Raw genomic sequence first — 17,057 nt, 5'->3', positions numbered from 1 at the left:
CGTATGACCCCTGACGCGACCTCCCAGTACAACTGGTCAGATCTACAACTGGTCGAAAATATAAAAAAAAACGAAGCGAAACATAGATCTGTATTTTAATCAGATTGCGCACCGTCTAAGCGACAATGTCTCTATATCTGGCGGGTGTGGCGCCAGGCAGGGTAAGCTTACTCTTCCGGACACCTGTTACCACTGTTTGTCGTGTATTTTGTACACGAGGAGCAGTCAATTTGCTGATTACACTATTTTGCTTGAATACACTATTTTGCCTATAACGTTTTTTAGGACTTCGAATTCTGTCTTATGGTTTGGATTGTTCGTACTTGGTTTTATTTTATTATTTGACAGGACTGGTGCTATTGCTAAAAGTGGTGCCTTCTTTGAACCAGGCACTGGACCTGTATGGTTGAATAACCTGTACTGTGCTGGCACTGAATACTATTTACGCAATTGTGATTATTCGTGTACAGGAAATTCTTGTGGTCACGATAGAGATGCGTCGGTTATATGTAAACGTAAGTGTATTTTTTTTTTTGTTCTTTCAAGAAATATTTGAAACCCAGCATCTATGTTTTCTTTTCGAGTAGACAAGAAAGTTGTGATTGATGTGTGAAATAACTTTATTTAACGTCCTCTTCCACCGAAGTGATATCGCAGACAAACATGTTATTTATAAGATTAGTAACATTTATAGCGTGTCCACCCACACCTAGCTCCCTTTGCTCGTGTATACATTGGAATGCACGTAAAAGATCCCTTGGCAGTTGGAATTCGATATAAGAGTAGGCGATAGTGCCGCTGCCGGGGCAAAATTTCCCTCATAGCACACTGTATGGCGTATGCCCGTCTTCATTAGCCCAGCATAGGAGCAGAACAGTAGGACGTTAAACCCCATTTCATTTCATTTCATTTCCCTTTGCTCGTAAACAGAATATTTCTTTGATCCTACATTCATCGTAATAAAACCGAACAAATAACATGGGGAGCATTGTCGACGTTTTGGCTTCAGAAATATTGACCCAGAGCTTATGATTTTATGAAATTCGCGGGTAATTCCCTCAGACCCCACGCCAAACTTGTTTTGGGTGGTATAGGGAAGCAAATATCTCTATGTTGCATCATTATGTTATAGTATTGGGTAGTATGTGGTGATAATGAGGTGGTATTGGGGTGGTATTGGGTGAACTTGGGTAGTATTGGGTAATTCCCCTAGACCTCACGCCAAACTTGACATTGTGTCCACCTATTGAACTTACTACGTCACATAGCTTCGACAAACGAGTGTCTTGTTATTTGTTACTGTTTACCTGCACTTTATTGATCATTTTTAGGAGATGCTAATTGTAGGTAGGTTGGGGAGGTTCGGGTATTTCCGGAGTCCAAAATGGCCGCTTTATATCTTTATATAAATGAATATTTGGGGTAATACTAATCCGAAACCTAACCGGTTTAAAAGGGATTGGATCCAATTTCAGTCTTCTAAAAAGGGTTAGGGTTAGGCCAAATATTCCTCAAAATTCTCATTTATATAAAGCGGCCAATTTGGTCTCGGGAAACGCCCGAACCTCCCAAACCGGCCTTCGATTAACATCTCCCGTCGTTTTTATCAGTTCAGTATAGACTGAAAGGAGGATCAGGACCACATGAAGGACGGGTGGAAGTTTTATATAATCGACGATGGGGTGCAATCTGTAGTGACAACTGGGGACCAGAAGAAGCTGCCATTGTATGTGATGAACTTGGATTTGATAAGTATGTATTTGTCATATGTAATAGTTAACATAGTCCTGAAAACTCCTAGGTTTGGTCAATATACAGCGATTATGTTTTATCATACAAACATTATGATGTTATTGTTATGGAATATACAGCCTTTGCCCTTTATCATTATGTTTTGTTAAAAAAATACACAAATTATACAGCCATTGTGTTTTTGTTACAGAATATACGGCCGTTAGGTTTTTGTTAAAAAATATGCAGCAATTATGTTTTTTGTTAAGAATATGTTTTTATTATAGAAAAAACAGTTATGTTTTTTATAGAATATACGGCCGTTATGTTTTTATAGAATATACGGCCGTTACGGTTTTTTTTATAGAATATACACGACCGTTATGGTTTTTACAGACTATACTGCCGTTATGTTTTTTTATAGAATATACGGCCATTATGGGTTTTTTTTTTATAGAATATACGACCGTTATGGTTTTAATAGAATATACTGCCGTTTTGTCTTTTATAGAATATACGACCGTTATGTTTTTTTTATAGAATATACGGCCGTTATGTCTTTTATAGAATATACGGCCGTTATGCCTTTTATAGAATATACGGTCGTTATGTATTTTATATAATATACGACCGTTATGGTTTTGTCTTTTATAGAATATACGGCCGTTATGTCTTTTATAGAATATACGGCCGTTATGTCTTTTATAGAATATACGGCCGTTATGTCTTTATTGAATATAAGGCCGTTATGTGTTTTATAGAATATACGGCCGTTATGTTTTTTATAGAATATACGGCCGTTGTGGTTTGCTATAGATATACATCAGTTGTGTTTATTGTTACAGAAAAGGGGCAGTAGCTAAACAAAATGCATATTTTGGTGCTGGAACATTACCTTTAATTCTACACAATGTCGACTGTATCGGCCATGAAGATGCATTAGCTAGCTGTAAACATAACGGTTGGGGAAAAACAGGTTGCAGTCATTCTGAAGATGTTTCGGTGGTTTGCCAGCGTAAGTCCATCGGGATTTTTTTGTCATTAGCTATTGAACTGATTCTTTGAGAATGTTAAGCTATACGAGCGGCCTTTGACCCTATGTCGTCAGACATTTGATTAACCAATTACTGTTGATGTTTCTAGTGGGTTTCCCACAGTTCCGTGCACCTCACGCCAAAAATCAGCCGTAACAGACCGTTTCAATGGCTAGTCCCTCACATTATCCAAAACGCGGGTTTTATAAAAAAAAAACTCTTACAGATCGTGTAGTAAAGACAAGTACACTATAAAAAAACGAAACGAATTCTGTTTTAATCAGAATGAATTTAAGTCCAATCGGCATGACAATTGGCATGCTTCGATTTGGTGAATTAAGTTTTTGAATTTCATCCAACAACATGGCCAGTTCCTGGTCTCTCGTACGATCGTTCTTGTTTTATTTCAGCATTGGTTCGACTTGTGGATGGTTCAGGACCTCATGAAGGAAGGGTAGAAGTGTTTGTTGAAGGTCAATGGGGAACCGTTTGTGATGATGGATGGACCACTGCAGCAACTAGAGTTGTTTGTAAAGAGCTTGGATATACCACGTAATTTGTTTTTATCGTTTCTATTTTCTCTGTAAAGCCTTATTTCTGCCATTATGCTTGGTTCAGTCTGGTCATGCCCACAGCCGGATTAAAGAACCAATCCCGGTTATATTTTGGAGAATAAACTTGCTTAATTTTGTGTTAAAAGCTAATAAAAGCCTCTAATTATGACCGAGCAACTAACTCAATATACGTGATACATTTTTAACCAACTGGAGACAGGTGCCGCAAGCTGTATTATACAGTGTCTGGATAAAACCAGATTTTCCGACGTGGTTTCCCCCTTGTCAGTGATGCTGGACGGAGGGCCTGACAAGGGCAGCTGTCTAGTCTTTCGGATGGGACGAAAAACCGATGTCCCGTGTACAAATTGGCGTGCACGAAAAAGATCCCTTGGCAGTTGGAATTAGATATAATAGTAGGCCGCAGCGCCGCTGCCCGGGCAAAATTTCCCTCATAGCACACTGTATGGCATGCCCGTCTTCATTAGCCCAGTTTAGGAGCAAAACAGTAGGACGTTAAACCCAATTTCATTTCATTTCCGTTTAAATACCCAAATTTGTACGAAACCTATAATATCTGTTTTCATGTTTATAGGACTGATGCTGTGTATAAGAGAGGTGCTTATTTTGGACAGGGAACTGGACCAATCCTATTTGATGACGTATACTGCAGAGGTTCTGAAGCTCATCTCAGGGACTGTAAACACTCATGCTGGGATCAGAAAAACTGTAACCACGCAAAGGATGTCTCGGTCATCTGTAAACGTAGGTTGATCAATTTTAGTTTTGTAAACAAAAACACTTAAATTTTATTTTTAGAAAAAAGATAATTTAAAACCTTAAAGGAGCTAAATCGCTAATATTTTGGACCTTGAAATTGGCACAAATGGGTCGTAACGCATATAATAATGTAATAGGAATATATATTAACTGATTTACATTCAATCGTTTCCATTTTTACTCTAATTTCAAATTAGTTACGTCAGAAGTCTCAATCGAATGAAAATTTCTAGCGTCTGGTTATTCTAGTCTACATAGTATTTATTTACTCTCCCGATATGAATATGCCGTCATCGTTTCACATGACTTGTTGAATGTCTAGCCTCGTTCTTCGAGTCCCTTGTTAGAATGGGCCTGAAACGCATTATGGTACACGATTCGTGTACCAATGGTAAAATGTTTATTTTGCCTTAAATATTGGATATCAGAATCCCATCTTTTCCCGGTAAGATCACAACATCAATGTTGATGTAAATTGACAAATAATTCGTGTTTTCAATGTCGAAGACTTTGAATGATATTGAGTTAGAGACTTAGCTACTTTAATCAAGAAAATGCAGTTTGTTTTGTAAAACCATGAGAAGGAATATAATTTGGTGACACCCTGATTTCATTGGTTGTGTCAGTCAACAACAGATGATGTCATTGATCGCAGATTATTTTTGAGAAGTGAATCCATAATAATAACATCCTATCCAAAGCTTGGGATACACGTACAGTTTTCTTGGTGTATACAGGAGGGTTTATTTCTAGCTTTATATACATTATTTGAACATTTATTCACATGACAAGCCCATAACCAAATCTCTAGACCATCGTATGGCCGAGATATTGAATCCGATTTTGATGAAACTTGAAATACATGTTTATAACCCAAAGATCGTGGTTCCTGTCGATATTTGCGCATATCGGATCGTAAAATCCTAAATTATGGCGATTGACTGTACGAAAAATCGCGTTTTTATCTTTAGGTCACTCTAGAGGTCACAATTATCATCCGATTTACAAAACCGTGTGAATATATCACCGTTACACCTTAATGATGGTTGAGTTCGAATTTCGTGAAAATCGGACCAAAACGTCCTATAACGCAAATGGTGTAAATAAGTGGTATATCATCGTGTAGCCGACATATTGAATAAATTACAGCACGCTCGCCATATAATCGGTTAATGTTAAAACGGACATCGCTCAATACAAGGACCGTCAATCATGGTAATGGTATTTGACAATCGGCTATTTCTTGTCAACACTGCAAACATTCATAACTTTGTACATGACCGAAATTTGACAGAAATGTTTATTATATTCATTTTTATTTATCTATTTTTGAGCTAGTATAGCCCTCTATCTAAATCTGGCATAAGTCGTCTTTAAATAAAAGTTTTGGCGCTTGATTCAGCGTAAAAGTGTCTAATAATCTGTTGAGTTTTTTTTTAATTTCTCAGTTCCAGTTAGATTAGTAGGCGGACCAGAACCCAATGAAGGACGAGTGGAAGTATTTTATAATAATGAGTGGGGAACTGTATGTGATGAGGGATGGGGAGATGAAGAGGCTTCAGTTGTTTGTAGAGATCTTGGATTTCATCCGTAAATATATTTATATCTTTTTTTAAGGGGAAGGGGAGATAACCAGAGAACACTTCTTTTTTGAAGTAAACGTTTTGTATTTTATTCAATTTTGTCAAGTGACAAAGTGTGAAGAAATGAACTCTATAAACTGCTCTGTTAGAGTTATAGTTAAATAAAAATAACTAACTTATGGTTAAACATACATTATGCAAGAGTCAAATTTCCTATTGAAGGTCTTTCTTTAGGCCTGAAATGTTATATAAATTATTAATTAGACATTAAAGGACAATATTGGTGCCAGTCATTATCACATATGTGTTAGAGCTGGTTAAACACATTCCAAATATACTTTTAACACAGAGATCATTGCTACGATAGCTGAGTAATACATGTTTCCCGAATCGGAAGTGACGAACGCCAAAGGAAAACACGAGTCGCCGCTCTATATAATTGACTGAAGGGACGAGTGATAACAGATACACGGCCGAATTTCTGCTCACTAATAATTCCTTCGAAGACCAAAAGTTGTTGTGTGAGACTGTGATAGAATAACTGGATTGGAATACGATCTGCTGATCAACGCTTATTGATGATTAAATCAAAATATGGATAATCGAAACTATGTTTTATCGTGCCGTCTTTAGTATTGATGATCGAGGCTAGGCTTAAAATGCAAAAAGCTAATATCTCGGTTCAGAGTGTCGCATATTGACTGAAATTTTCAACATATTCTATTTACGTTATCTATATGTTAACTATTATAGCGCGAACAATCAACTCTTTATCTAATCTCCCATAATGTATCTTTAAGGTGCGGTGGGGCACCTGTTCGAAAAGTATCGAGTTAAGATATTCTGAGGCTGTTCCATTTAAACATATTCTGATTCTTTTTAGAGATGGAGCTGTTGTTAGAAAGGGATCTCACTTTGGACAAGGCAGTGGCCAGATATGGCTAGATAAAGTGAAATGTAATGGTTCAGAAGCCGTTCTTGCAAATTGTGAGCATAATGGATTCGGTCAAGCTACATGTGGTCACGCGAACGACGTGTCTGTCATCTGCAAACGTGAGTTATTTTTTTTAATGTACACAACGTTTGAACACTCATATAGGGATCAGACCACTAATCATTTACTACAATTGATCACTTTCAATATTTTTCTGTTAGTTTATAGCCCTTTGCACTGCAATTTGATTAAAATACAGATCTATATTTCGTTTCGTTTTTTATACATTCTTTTATACATTCGATGGCCTACACTACATAAAGATCTGCCCGGTTGTAGCGATAGGTCACATCAGAGGTCACACGAGCAGCTTTTGACCCCATGACGTCAGACATTTGATTAACCAATCAGCATTGATGTTACTAGTGGATTACCCACAGTTCCGTGCCAATCACGCCTAAATCTCACCGTAATAGGCCGTTTCATTGGCTAATAGCTCACATCATTCGCAACACGTCAATGATAACAACTCTTCCAGATCCTAGTGTAGTAAAGACAAGTAAAACGAAATTTTGAACTATAAAAACGAAACGAAATAGGATCTGTGTTTTATTCAGATTGTTCGCAATCTTTCCATCTCCGGAACCTGGTGGATTATGGTCTATAACTGAAGTAATGTGTTTGCGTTTATATTTTCTGCCCGATTTAGATGAAAGACAAACGATAACCACTTACAGTTTCAGCATCTCAAAATTGATATGACCAACCTCAAACAAACTTTATCTGTTATAAGTAGCCTTGTGAAAACTGAGAATTCACACCGAAGTTAGTCTGAAATCCATCCTGGTCTCATTCAATATGGTATTATACCAACGATTCTGTACCTAGATGTTGTTCGTCTTAGTGTTTAACGTCCGCTTCCACCGAGGATGATATCGCAGACAAGCTGTACCTGGATCTCATTGATGGGAGAAATAGGACAAAATTAACATTACTATATATGCAGGTGTATGTTCGTATCACTTTTATGAATGCGTTGTCCATTCTCGTTGGGGGGGTGGGGGGTGGATGGCCGAATGGTTAGCGCACGCGCTCTGTATCATAAGGTCTGTCATTGAGTCAATTGGCGTGGTTTCGGTTCCCCATTTGTACGTGACAAGGAGTATGGTCGCCTGTCCAGCTTCGTGGATTTTCTCGGGGTCCTCCGGTTTCCTCCCATAGCTAAATAACATTGAACCGTGTGTTAGTCCCGTGTGTCGAGTGGACGTTAACCCCACCTCCCTCTATCTCTCTCTATATCTCTCTCTCTCTCTCTCTCCCATTTTTGTTTTGCACATATATAAATTTTTCACCAATTTGTTATATCTTTTAATCACACCTGTAAATAGATATCACATAATACTGTACTTGCCGGCGATAACTCTTCAGTAGAAGCGGACGTTGAAGAAAGCTGTTTTGCACACACTGTATTCGGTTACTCTTTGACAACGTAAAATTGCACAATAAAACACCTGTCAGCTTTGTGGGAAATTATATAAGACGTTGTAGGTTTCATGTATTCCTAGCGATTCCATACCGACTAGTGGGATGTTCTGGGCCTCGAGAAGGCCGTCAAGAAGTTCGTATAAATGATAGCAGATGTTCTAGGTTTAATAATCATGTATTCCTATATTGTATAGCTATTCCATACCGACTAGTGGGATGGTCTGGACCTCGAGAAGGCCGTCAAGAAATTCGTATAAATGATATCAGATGTTCTAGGTTTAATAATCATGTATTCCTATATTGTATAGCTATTCCATACCGACTAGTGGGAGGGTCTGGACCTCGAGAAGGCCGTCAAGAAGTTCGTATAAATGATATCAGATGTTCTAGGTTTAATAATCATGTAATACTATATTGTATAGCTATTCCATACCGACTAGTGGGAGGGTCTGGACCTCGAGAAGGACGACTAGAAGTTCGTATTAATGAAACATGGGGAACAGTTTGTGATCAGGGCTGGAGGTTACAAGAAGCAACAGTGGTTTGTAACGAGCTTGGCTTCCCAACGTAAGTCTGTACTATTTGACACATCTATGCTATGAGACAAGCGATCATTTAGGGTACACATTATTTATTCGTTCATTGTTAAATGGCGTTTCGACCAGTGTTCTCAACCAAATACAAAAGCCTACAGTCAATTAGTCTCTATCATCCAGAAAAAATATTCTACGAATATTAGTCTGGATGCTTTGTCAACATTTAAGAATAATAGTTCATCGGCTAAACTATCCGGCATTTTATATTATCATAAACAAAGTCTAAGGGAGGTAACTAGTCCCAAAACAAGATGTTGACGCCCATGAAATTTAAGAATGCCATTTCAAAAAATCCATTTGATTGCATTGCCAGTTCAATAGCCAACACTCTTATTTTGTTTTATTGTAAAATTTCTCTCTTCATAGGTCATATATGTTTTTTAAATTAATTCTAATTCGTCGTCACGGTTCATGTTTGTTTATATAGATGTAAGAATTATGGTATTTATTGCGGGAAGGGGCGCAACTCTTACTTGACTTGGCCAAAGATACTGGATAATCAACCACATTAAAAACCAAACACCTGGTTACGCGTGGGCAATGACCTTTTGACAACGGTCCCAAACCCTCTGTACGTTGAAGACTAGGAGGTTCAGGGTGACCGAGACTAACAGTCGACCAATGTAATTGAGGAATTAAACTGGAAATACACTGGACCCAGTTCTGTGGAATACAATAACTGTCGACTAGGGTTCTCACGCAAATAAAAAAGTCTACATTCGATACTGCAAATGGCGATCGGGAAATTGTAATTAGATATATTTTTATTTTTGTTTAAAATTAGAACCCGAGCTGAAGCTTTTGGGGGAGCATATTTTGGAGAAGGTACTGGACCTATATGGTTAGATGGTGTAGATTGTAGCAATGGTCAAGAATCAACTGTGTCCATATGTAAACACAAACCATGGGGTACAACAAACTGTCAACATAATGGAGATGTTTCAATCATATGTCGCCGTAAGTTCTGGTTTTGTGAACGCCGTTTGTAAAATATTTATTAAACATCAACTTTCCTCGGAAAAAACGTAAAATATGGATTTTCGTATTTTGTATAAATGAAATTTATTGCTGCCAAAATGAAAAGGTTCAACATGATTTTGTCTCGGTCCTGAACAACAAGGTACTTTTCATAGCAAAATGAGGGTAAGATGGTTCAGAGACCCCCCCCCCCCCACACACACACACACACACACAAACGCATGACAATTCGAATGGTCAGACTACTGGTTGATTTTACGTTCAGGCAAAATTAACATCGCATTGTGCCATGACATCATTGATATTCCAGAACGTGAAGAAGATTTGATTCTGTCATTTTTTATGAAATGGTGTGTAACGCTCTACTTTTCTTATCCACGCGCCCCCCCCCTCCCCCACCATTTCACTAGACGCTGTTCCTTGCCGTATCTTATCTCCGTCCTGCATATTGACAAATGGAAACCACAACGGAAAATCTCGAGGAACATCCTCGGCCAACACCTAGATTGAACCTCCAGGTAAGTGAGCAAACGCCATAGTCACTGAACCACCCTGACTCCCGTCATTTTAATTTTGATACTGGTTGTGTCCAATAAGACTTCTTTTATTCAATTTATTTTAGCATCTATTCGTCTGGTAAGAGGTTCAACACCAAATAAGGGAAGAGTTGAATTTTATTTTCGCAGTCAATGGGGCACAATCTGTGATGATCAGTGGGGAACCGAAGATGCATCAGTGGCTTGTCGAGAACTTGGCTTTAGCCCGTAATGTTGTTTATATATATATATATATTTCCTGCAATCTAATAATTTTCTTTCCTTTATTTTTCGCTCAAAATCAGGCAGCACGTTTTTTTTTTTTTTTTTTTTTTTTTTGTCAACATGATAATCGATTACTAAGTACTAATAACCTAACTACCCTCAGTATAATTTAAATGCTGCAATGTTATTTTGGGGGATTTTACTAATGTCGTAATAAAATGCTAATCATTTGTATTAAGGAATGGGGCGATAGCTAAAAGTGGAGCTTACTTTGGCCAAGGAACTGGACCTATATATATTACTAAAGTTGCATGCACAGGATCAGAACCGGGACTATATAGATACTGTGGACACAGTAGTTACTATTACTATTATAATAACAATTGCGCTCATAGTCAAGATGCTTCGGTTATTTGTTCAGGTTAGTAACATATCTATTCTGGTAGTCGTAAAAAATACGCTTTGTGTTACAGTAGAATAAATGCTCCCTGGCCATTGCAATCTGATCAAAATACAGATCTATACTTCGTTTCGTTTTTTGTTACTTTCGATGGCCTACACTACAGGAAGATCTGGGAGAAGGCTATATCGGAGAGCGCTAGATCGGCGACGGTCCTGCACATTTTAGCACATATGGCGTCATATATAGATTGTGGGTTACGTTTAAGAATTTGGGGGAGAGGTTAAGTCTCCACATAAGCACTGAACTAGGATGATGAAAAATTAGTTCGTGACATTTCCTAGTTTTATTAAAAATACATACAATACATTAGAATTATATACAAAGGCGATTTCACTGTTTTTTGGTGTTGGTGGCGCTGATGGTCTTCCTTGGATGGTGCTTCTGGTATTCTGGTATTATTGTTTCTGAAGAAAAAAGAAAATAAATTTGAGGCTCTCGGTAGAGAGCCACATTAGTGTGTTTCCTACTACGGATTGGGTTTTCTAAAAAAAATCGTGTTTATTCCACATCACCGGGTTAGGGCTAGGGATTCTTATATCTAGTTGATTTTATTTACTAACGGTTAGAGATAGGATTTGATATATGGTTTGTTTTGGGTTAGGGTGGAGATTGGTCTTATTTAATCTAATTTACTGTGCACTAGAATGTCGTTCAGATTTTTATTTTTAGAATATGCAATTATAAGTTTCTGTGTGAATATTTTCGGGTGATTTTCTTGGAGATCAGTATAGTGTTTTCTGATGATTTTGGATGCACTTGCTACTGTTGCGCTAAATGGAACTACAAAAGGGGCTATTGCGCTAGCCGTATGAATATTCAAACCTAGGGGGGCTGTTGTTTTCAATTTGTCAATCCAGAATTTTTCTCTTGTTAGCCTAAACGTTTTAATTTCTTCTGTAGTTTCAAAGTCGCTCTTGGTCTTTTCTATTGGCGTGACAATGAGATCAGAAATGTCATGATTTGGTTGGTTGAAATGAATTGAGACCGGTTTGTCTTTTTTGGTGACTATGTCTGATCGGTGACCGTTAATTCTTTCCCTAAGTGCATTTTGAGTCTCCCCTACGTATTGCTTGTCACATTGTGAATGAAATCGTTAACGTCTTTAAGGTAGGATGGGTGTTGGCATGCTAGGGGTAATAAGAAATGGTCTATATATTGTGATACGTTGTATGATTCGCTGCGTCCCTTGGGTAATTTATTAGGTATAAACCATTCTGTTTCTGGATTTTTATGTATATATTTTTGGTAGTGTAAGAGATGTCTTTGTCGGCAATCAGATTTAGCAGATAGATAATCATATTGTTTTGCTGTTATGTATTCCTTATCCTGCAATTCATGTAAGACGTTGTTTATTAAAGTTGCGGTGTCCTTAAAGATGGGTTGGTCTAATTTAGTGTAATGTTAGGATTACTTAATTGTTTTTCTGCCTCTGAGATATAGTCTGCGCGATTCATTATGACACAACACGAGCTTTTGTCGCTTTTCTTAATTATTATGTTTTTGTCTTTTTTAAGGGTGTTTAATGCTGTATTAGTTGCTCGGTTGAGATTTGGTTTTTGTGATTGTGGTTGAAGGGATGATATTTCTATATTCATTTCGTCGAAAGTTTTTAGGATGGCTTTTTAGGTGGTTTCCATGTGGATTTTGCTGTGAATAATTTTTACCTCTGCCGGGTTTGTTCCTAAAAAAATAAGTCAACGAAAGTGTTCTTTGGAAGCGATCGGTTGCCTGGGTGATGGGGTCTATGGAGGTTATTGTGGGGGTTGAGATGGATTTAAGGCCTTTATCAAGAATGTTCATTTCTAGGGGGTTGAGAAGTCTGTCGCTCAAATTGACAACTGTCTGTCCTAAAGACGGCTTCTCATTCCTTTTCCCTAATCCTAGTTTAAATTCCTCATCCAGCAGTTGATGATCTCTCTGGCCGTGTCTGGGCTCCAGTGGATGGCGTCGTTACCTTTCAGTTCTATTTAACCCTTGAAGGTTGGCAATGTGGTGGCGTTTGGTGAAGGTGCAGTGGAGATCAGTTGGTTGTAGCTGTTGATGTTTTGGTAGGCGATCGGATTTTCTTGTCGGAGCCGGGAAGAAGTGGGGATCTGTGTGGCGAAGAGCTTGGTTGTTGGGAAAGCTGCTCTGGTCACCTCGAGTAGATCTAGCATCTGCTCGTGTATCCTTGATCCACTTTCCTCCCTGTATCACTAATTCCTCTGGTGCAGGACCCATGTAGTTCTGGAGGATCTGTTTGATGTGGCTAATCTTGGCTCCAGAATAGCTATGGATCTCCCAGTCCCCGAGGAAGGATGGAATCCTAGCCAGGTTAGAGGATCCAATAACCAGGGTCTTTGCCATGACGGGTGGTAGGAACCATAAATCCTTCTCGTCTTTACCTTTGTAGCTGTGAGGTCTCTTTAGGGATAGGTTGAGTGGTCGCCTACATCTGGTGGAAGATCTGGTGGCAATTCTAGGGTTAGGAATGATGGGCGATCTAGGGGACAGACAGTCGACAAGCGCGTTTAGTGGCGATATAGATCCCGAGGAAGTAGGTGAGCCAGACACAACCCGGTGCGAACTGGTTGATCTAGCTGCACGTTTCGAGGGAGTGTTAATGCAAGTGCCTACTCCAGGGGATAATTTTCTCTTGTTGGGTGTGTATCGTTTTGGCGTGTCCCCGAGAAGGTTGTGTGTAATGTGCATGGGTGATGGGGGAGGGGGCGTGACAGTTTTAGAGACCGTGGACAGTAGGCGATGGTACTCTGTCTTCACACTATCCTGAAGTCGCGTGCCGTAGGACTTCTTGGCCCATGCTAGGGCGTGGCTAGAGTACTCTTGTACAACATCTTTGGTAAAGTGACGTGACTTCAAGTACTCCAGTTTCTCCGCTAGCATGGCTCGGTAGTGTGTCGACCATTTGGGAATGGTTTTGAAAGTGTATGTACATTGCCATTATAACCCTGTCATTTGAGATCTTCTGTCGACCTTTCACTTTAAAGCAGGTACATTGTATCGGTACATAATAACATAACATTTCTTTAATATGCGTCATACTGCATTGTTTGTGTTAACGCTCATCTTTTCGTTTTAGTTTAAGCAACAAAAAATGGAATAATTTGAAAAGTTGGCCATTTATTCGGTCACGTTTGATTTATTTATTTTCTAGGGGGTTGGATGGCCGAATGGTTAGCACGTGCGCGCTGTATCATAAGGTCTTTCATTGAGTCAACTGGCGTGGTTTCGATTTCCCGGTTGTATGTGACAAGGAGTAGGGTTGTCTGTCCAACTTCGTGGGTTTTCTCCGGATCCTCCGGTTTCCTCCCATTGCTAAAGACCCCTACGCACAAGATAATTATTGAAATAAACTTGAACCATATGTTAGTCCCGAAATGACCTAGTCTGTGTCGAGAGGACTTTAAACCCCATCTCTCTCTCTCTCTCTCTCTCTCTCTCTCTCTCTTTAATATGCGGCATACTGCATTATTTGTGTTAACGCTCGTCTTTTCCTTTTAGTTTAAGCAACAAAAAAAGGAAAAGTTTGAAAACTTGGCCATTTATTCGGTTACGTTTAATTTATTAATTTTCAGACGAGAAACATCTGGATGTATTGCCATCTGTAAATATTAGCGTTGAAACTATTCATGAAGAGTTCCGAAAGATGTTCAGATTTCACTGTGATTTTACGGGAGTAAATTATTTAGTATTTTATAAGGCACTGTGGTATGTCAAGGATGAACTGGTATATACAAGTCCTGTTCTAAGCGGTGGTGATACTGACTTCAGAAAACGTCTAAGTTTAACAGAAGATCAACTAAGTAGAACAGTTGGTTATGATGTAAGTACAAGATCTTATTCTTCGAATACTGTGTGCGACCTTATTGGAAATGAAATGGAGTTTAACGCCCTACTGTTCTGCTCCGAACTGGGCTAATGAAGGCGGCATACAGTGTGCTATGAGGGAAGTTTTGCCCGGACAGCGGCACTACCACCTACTTTTATATCGAATTCCAACTGTCATGGCATCTTTTACGTACACGCCAATGTGTACGCGGGACCTCGGTTTTTCGTCCCATCCGAACGACTAGACAGTTGTTATTGTTGCCCTATTGGAAGCTTTCCATGTCAAGGCATCTTTTACGTACACGCCAATGTGTACGCGGGACCTCGGTTTTTCGTCTCATCCGAACGACTAGACAGTTGTTATTGTTGCCCTATTGGAAGCTTTCCATGTAGAATCTGACAATAGATTGTTTACCATTTGGGTGTTTCCTAAACAAGAGAGTTTACTGATCTATTAATCTAGGGATTAAACCAGTGATTCTCAACCAGTGTGCTGTATTTCGCAAAATTCAAATACTTTTCATATATATTTAGCCAAGTGTGTGGGAGAGGGGTTTATATAGGTTTTGCCTGTTCCCCAATCCCCTCAGTTTCTGAATAAATATTGTTTATAAAAAAAAGTAATAACCCTTAGCTAGAAGCTAGACCGTCCTCATAAACTCTAGAATATCGATGCAAGTGAGATAGGTATATTCCCGAAACTTGAAGAATTTCACACAAAGGCACCGTTTGGGTCAATATATTGAGAAGTTAACTAAAAATAGCATGCCGAGATTCTGTTGCATATGGTCTATTAAATCTCTTGACTCAAGGTGCATATAAAAGGTATATATTCAATGAATCTATGATTATTTAATACATCTACTATTTAACTTTTAGGGTAATTGAACGTTTTTGTTTTTTGCATTTTGCATGAAATCCGACTAATAAAAATAAATATAGCATTTGATTGGCAAGTAAAGGGTCAGAGTTGGTTTCCATAGGAATGTTGGGGGGGGGGGGGGCTGGATGTCCGAATGTTTTGCGCGTGAGCGTTGTATCATAAGGTCTGTCATTGAGTCGATTGGCTTGGTTTCGCTTCCCCGGTTGTACATGACAAGGAGTAGAGTCTCCTGACCAACAACGTGGTATTTCACCTGGTCCTCCGGTTTCCTGCCACTGCTAAAGACCCCTACGTGCAAGCGAATTATTGAAATAAAATTGAACCATATGTTGCTCCTGAAATGACCTAGTTTGTGTCGAATGGACTTTACCCCCTCCCCCCTCTCTCTCTCTCTCTCTCATAGGTATACCAATTACTGACCTAAAAATTTCTTCTCTGATCACACATAGGACATATATATTATCAATGAGGAATTTTAATATGCTCATAGTGGTATCTTCGATGGCAAAATAAGTACATACATGTATTTGATTTGTAGATTCGCTGTGAAATACATGCAAGTGAATCGCCAACCTCCAATGTTACAGTGTCGAAAAGCGACTCGCGTTTTGTAGGTATTAAGGTAGGTTCTACAATTGTTTTACATTGTTGTAATATTATTAGAAACATTTCAAGTATTGTATTAATAAAGGCATAATTTGTTATATAATGACAACGTATACTGTACCATAATCGTTTCAAGGATTTAGTGCACAAGGCGATTTTCTTACCCGATTCGAGTCAGTTGGTCGAAATTCTAATACATGTATATTCTCATTTAACCGTAAAAGCGGATAAAGTTTAAAATAAATTAGATCTAGAATTTATTATATATATATACGCTTGTATTTGTAAAACATTAATAGGAATTGACCCCTGTTCTACGTCTACAGGAAGGGGGCGGGGCCAACCCAAATTAAGATCAGATCTAGTCTCTATTATTCAGAAGAAATAGTCTACGAATATTAGTCTGGATGCGTTGCCAAAATTTGAGAATAATAGGTCATTGGTTGAAATAACCAGTCTTTTACATTACCATAAACAAAGTCTAAGGGAGGTAACTAGTCTTAAAACAAGATGTTGACGCCCATGAAATTAATTTAAGAATGCAATTTCAGAAAATACATTTGATTGCATTGGAAGTTCAATATCCAACACTCTTCATTTTTTTCATTGTAAAATTACTCGCTTCATGGGCCATATCTATGGGTTTGTATTCTTTTTAAATTAATCCTAATTCGTCGTCACGATTCATGGGCCATATCTATGGGTTTGTATTCTTTTTAAATCAATCCTAATTCGTCGTCACGGTTCATGTTTGTTTATAATATTAATGCAGAATCGTGGGATTTATTGCGGGAAGGGGAGTAAATCCAAACTCCCGATTACGCATGGGCAATGGAACTTT

General features: G+C 38.5%; 1 protein-coding gene across 1 annotated transcript; it reads left to right on the top strand.

Moving 5' to 3' along the window:
* Positions 1-355: 355 nt before the first annotated feature.
* Positions 356-15,615, top strand: LOC126812566 (neurotrypsin; the record flags this gene model as incomplete). Its single annotated transcript, XM_050539027.1, has 9 exons — positions 356-515; positions 1,611-1,752; positions 2,577-2,746; positions 3,176-3,317; positions 3,915-4,084; positions 5,548-5,689; positions 6,566-6,735; positions 8,410-8,462; positions 15,607-15,615. Coding segments are annotated over 9 exons (1,158 nt in total), but the record flags the coding sequence as incomplete, so codon positions are not given.
* Between the last annotated feature and the right edge of the window lie 1,442 nt (positions 15,616-17,057).

The sequence above is a fragment of the Patella vulgata genome, chromosome 1, assembly GCF_932274485.2.
Source record: "Patella vulgata chromosome 1, xgPatVulg1.2, whole genome shotgun sequence".
Lineage (NCBI taxonomy): Eukaryota > Metazoa > Mollusca > Gastropoda > Patellidae > Patella > Patella vulgata.
The sequence above is the reverse complement of the archived record's forward strand: the minus strand, read 5'-3'. Positions and strand labels throughout refer to the sequence as shown.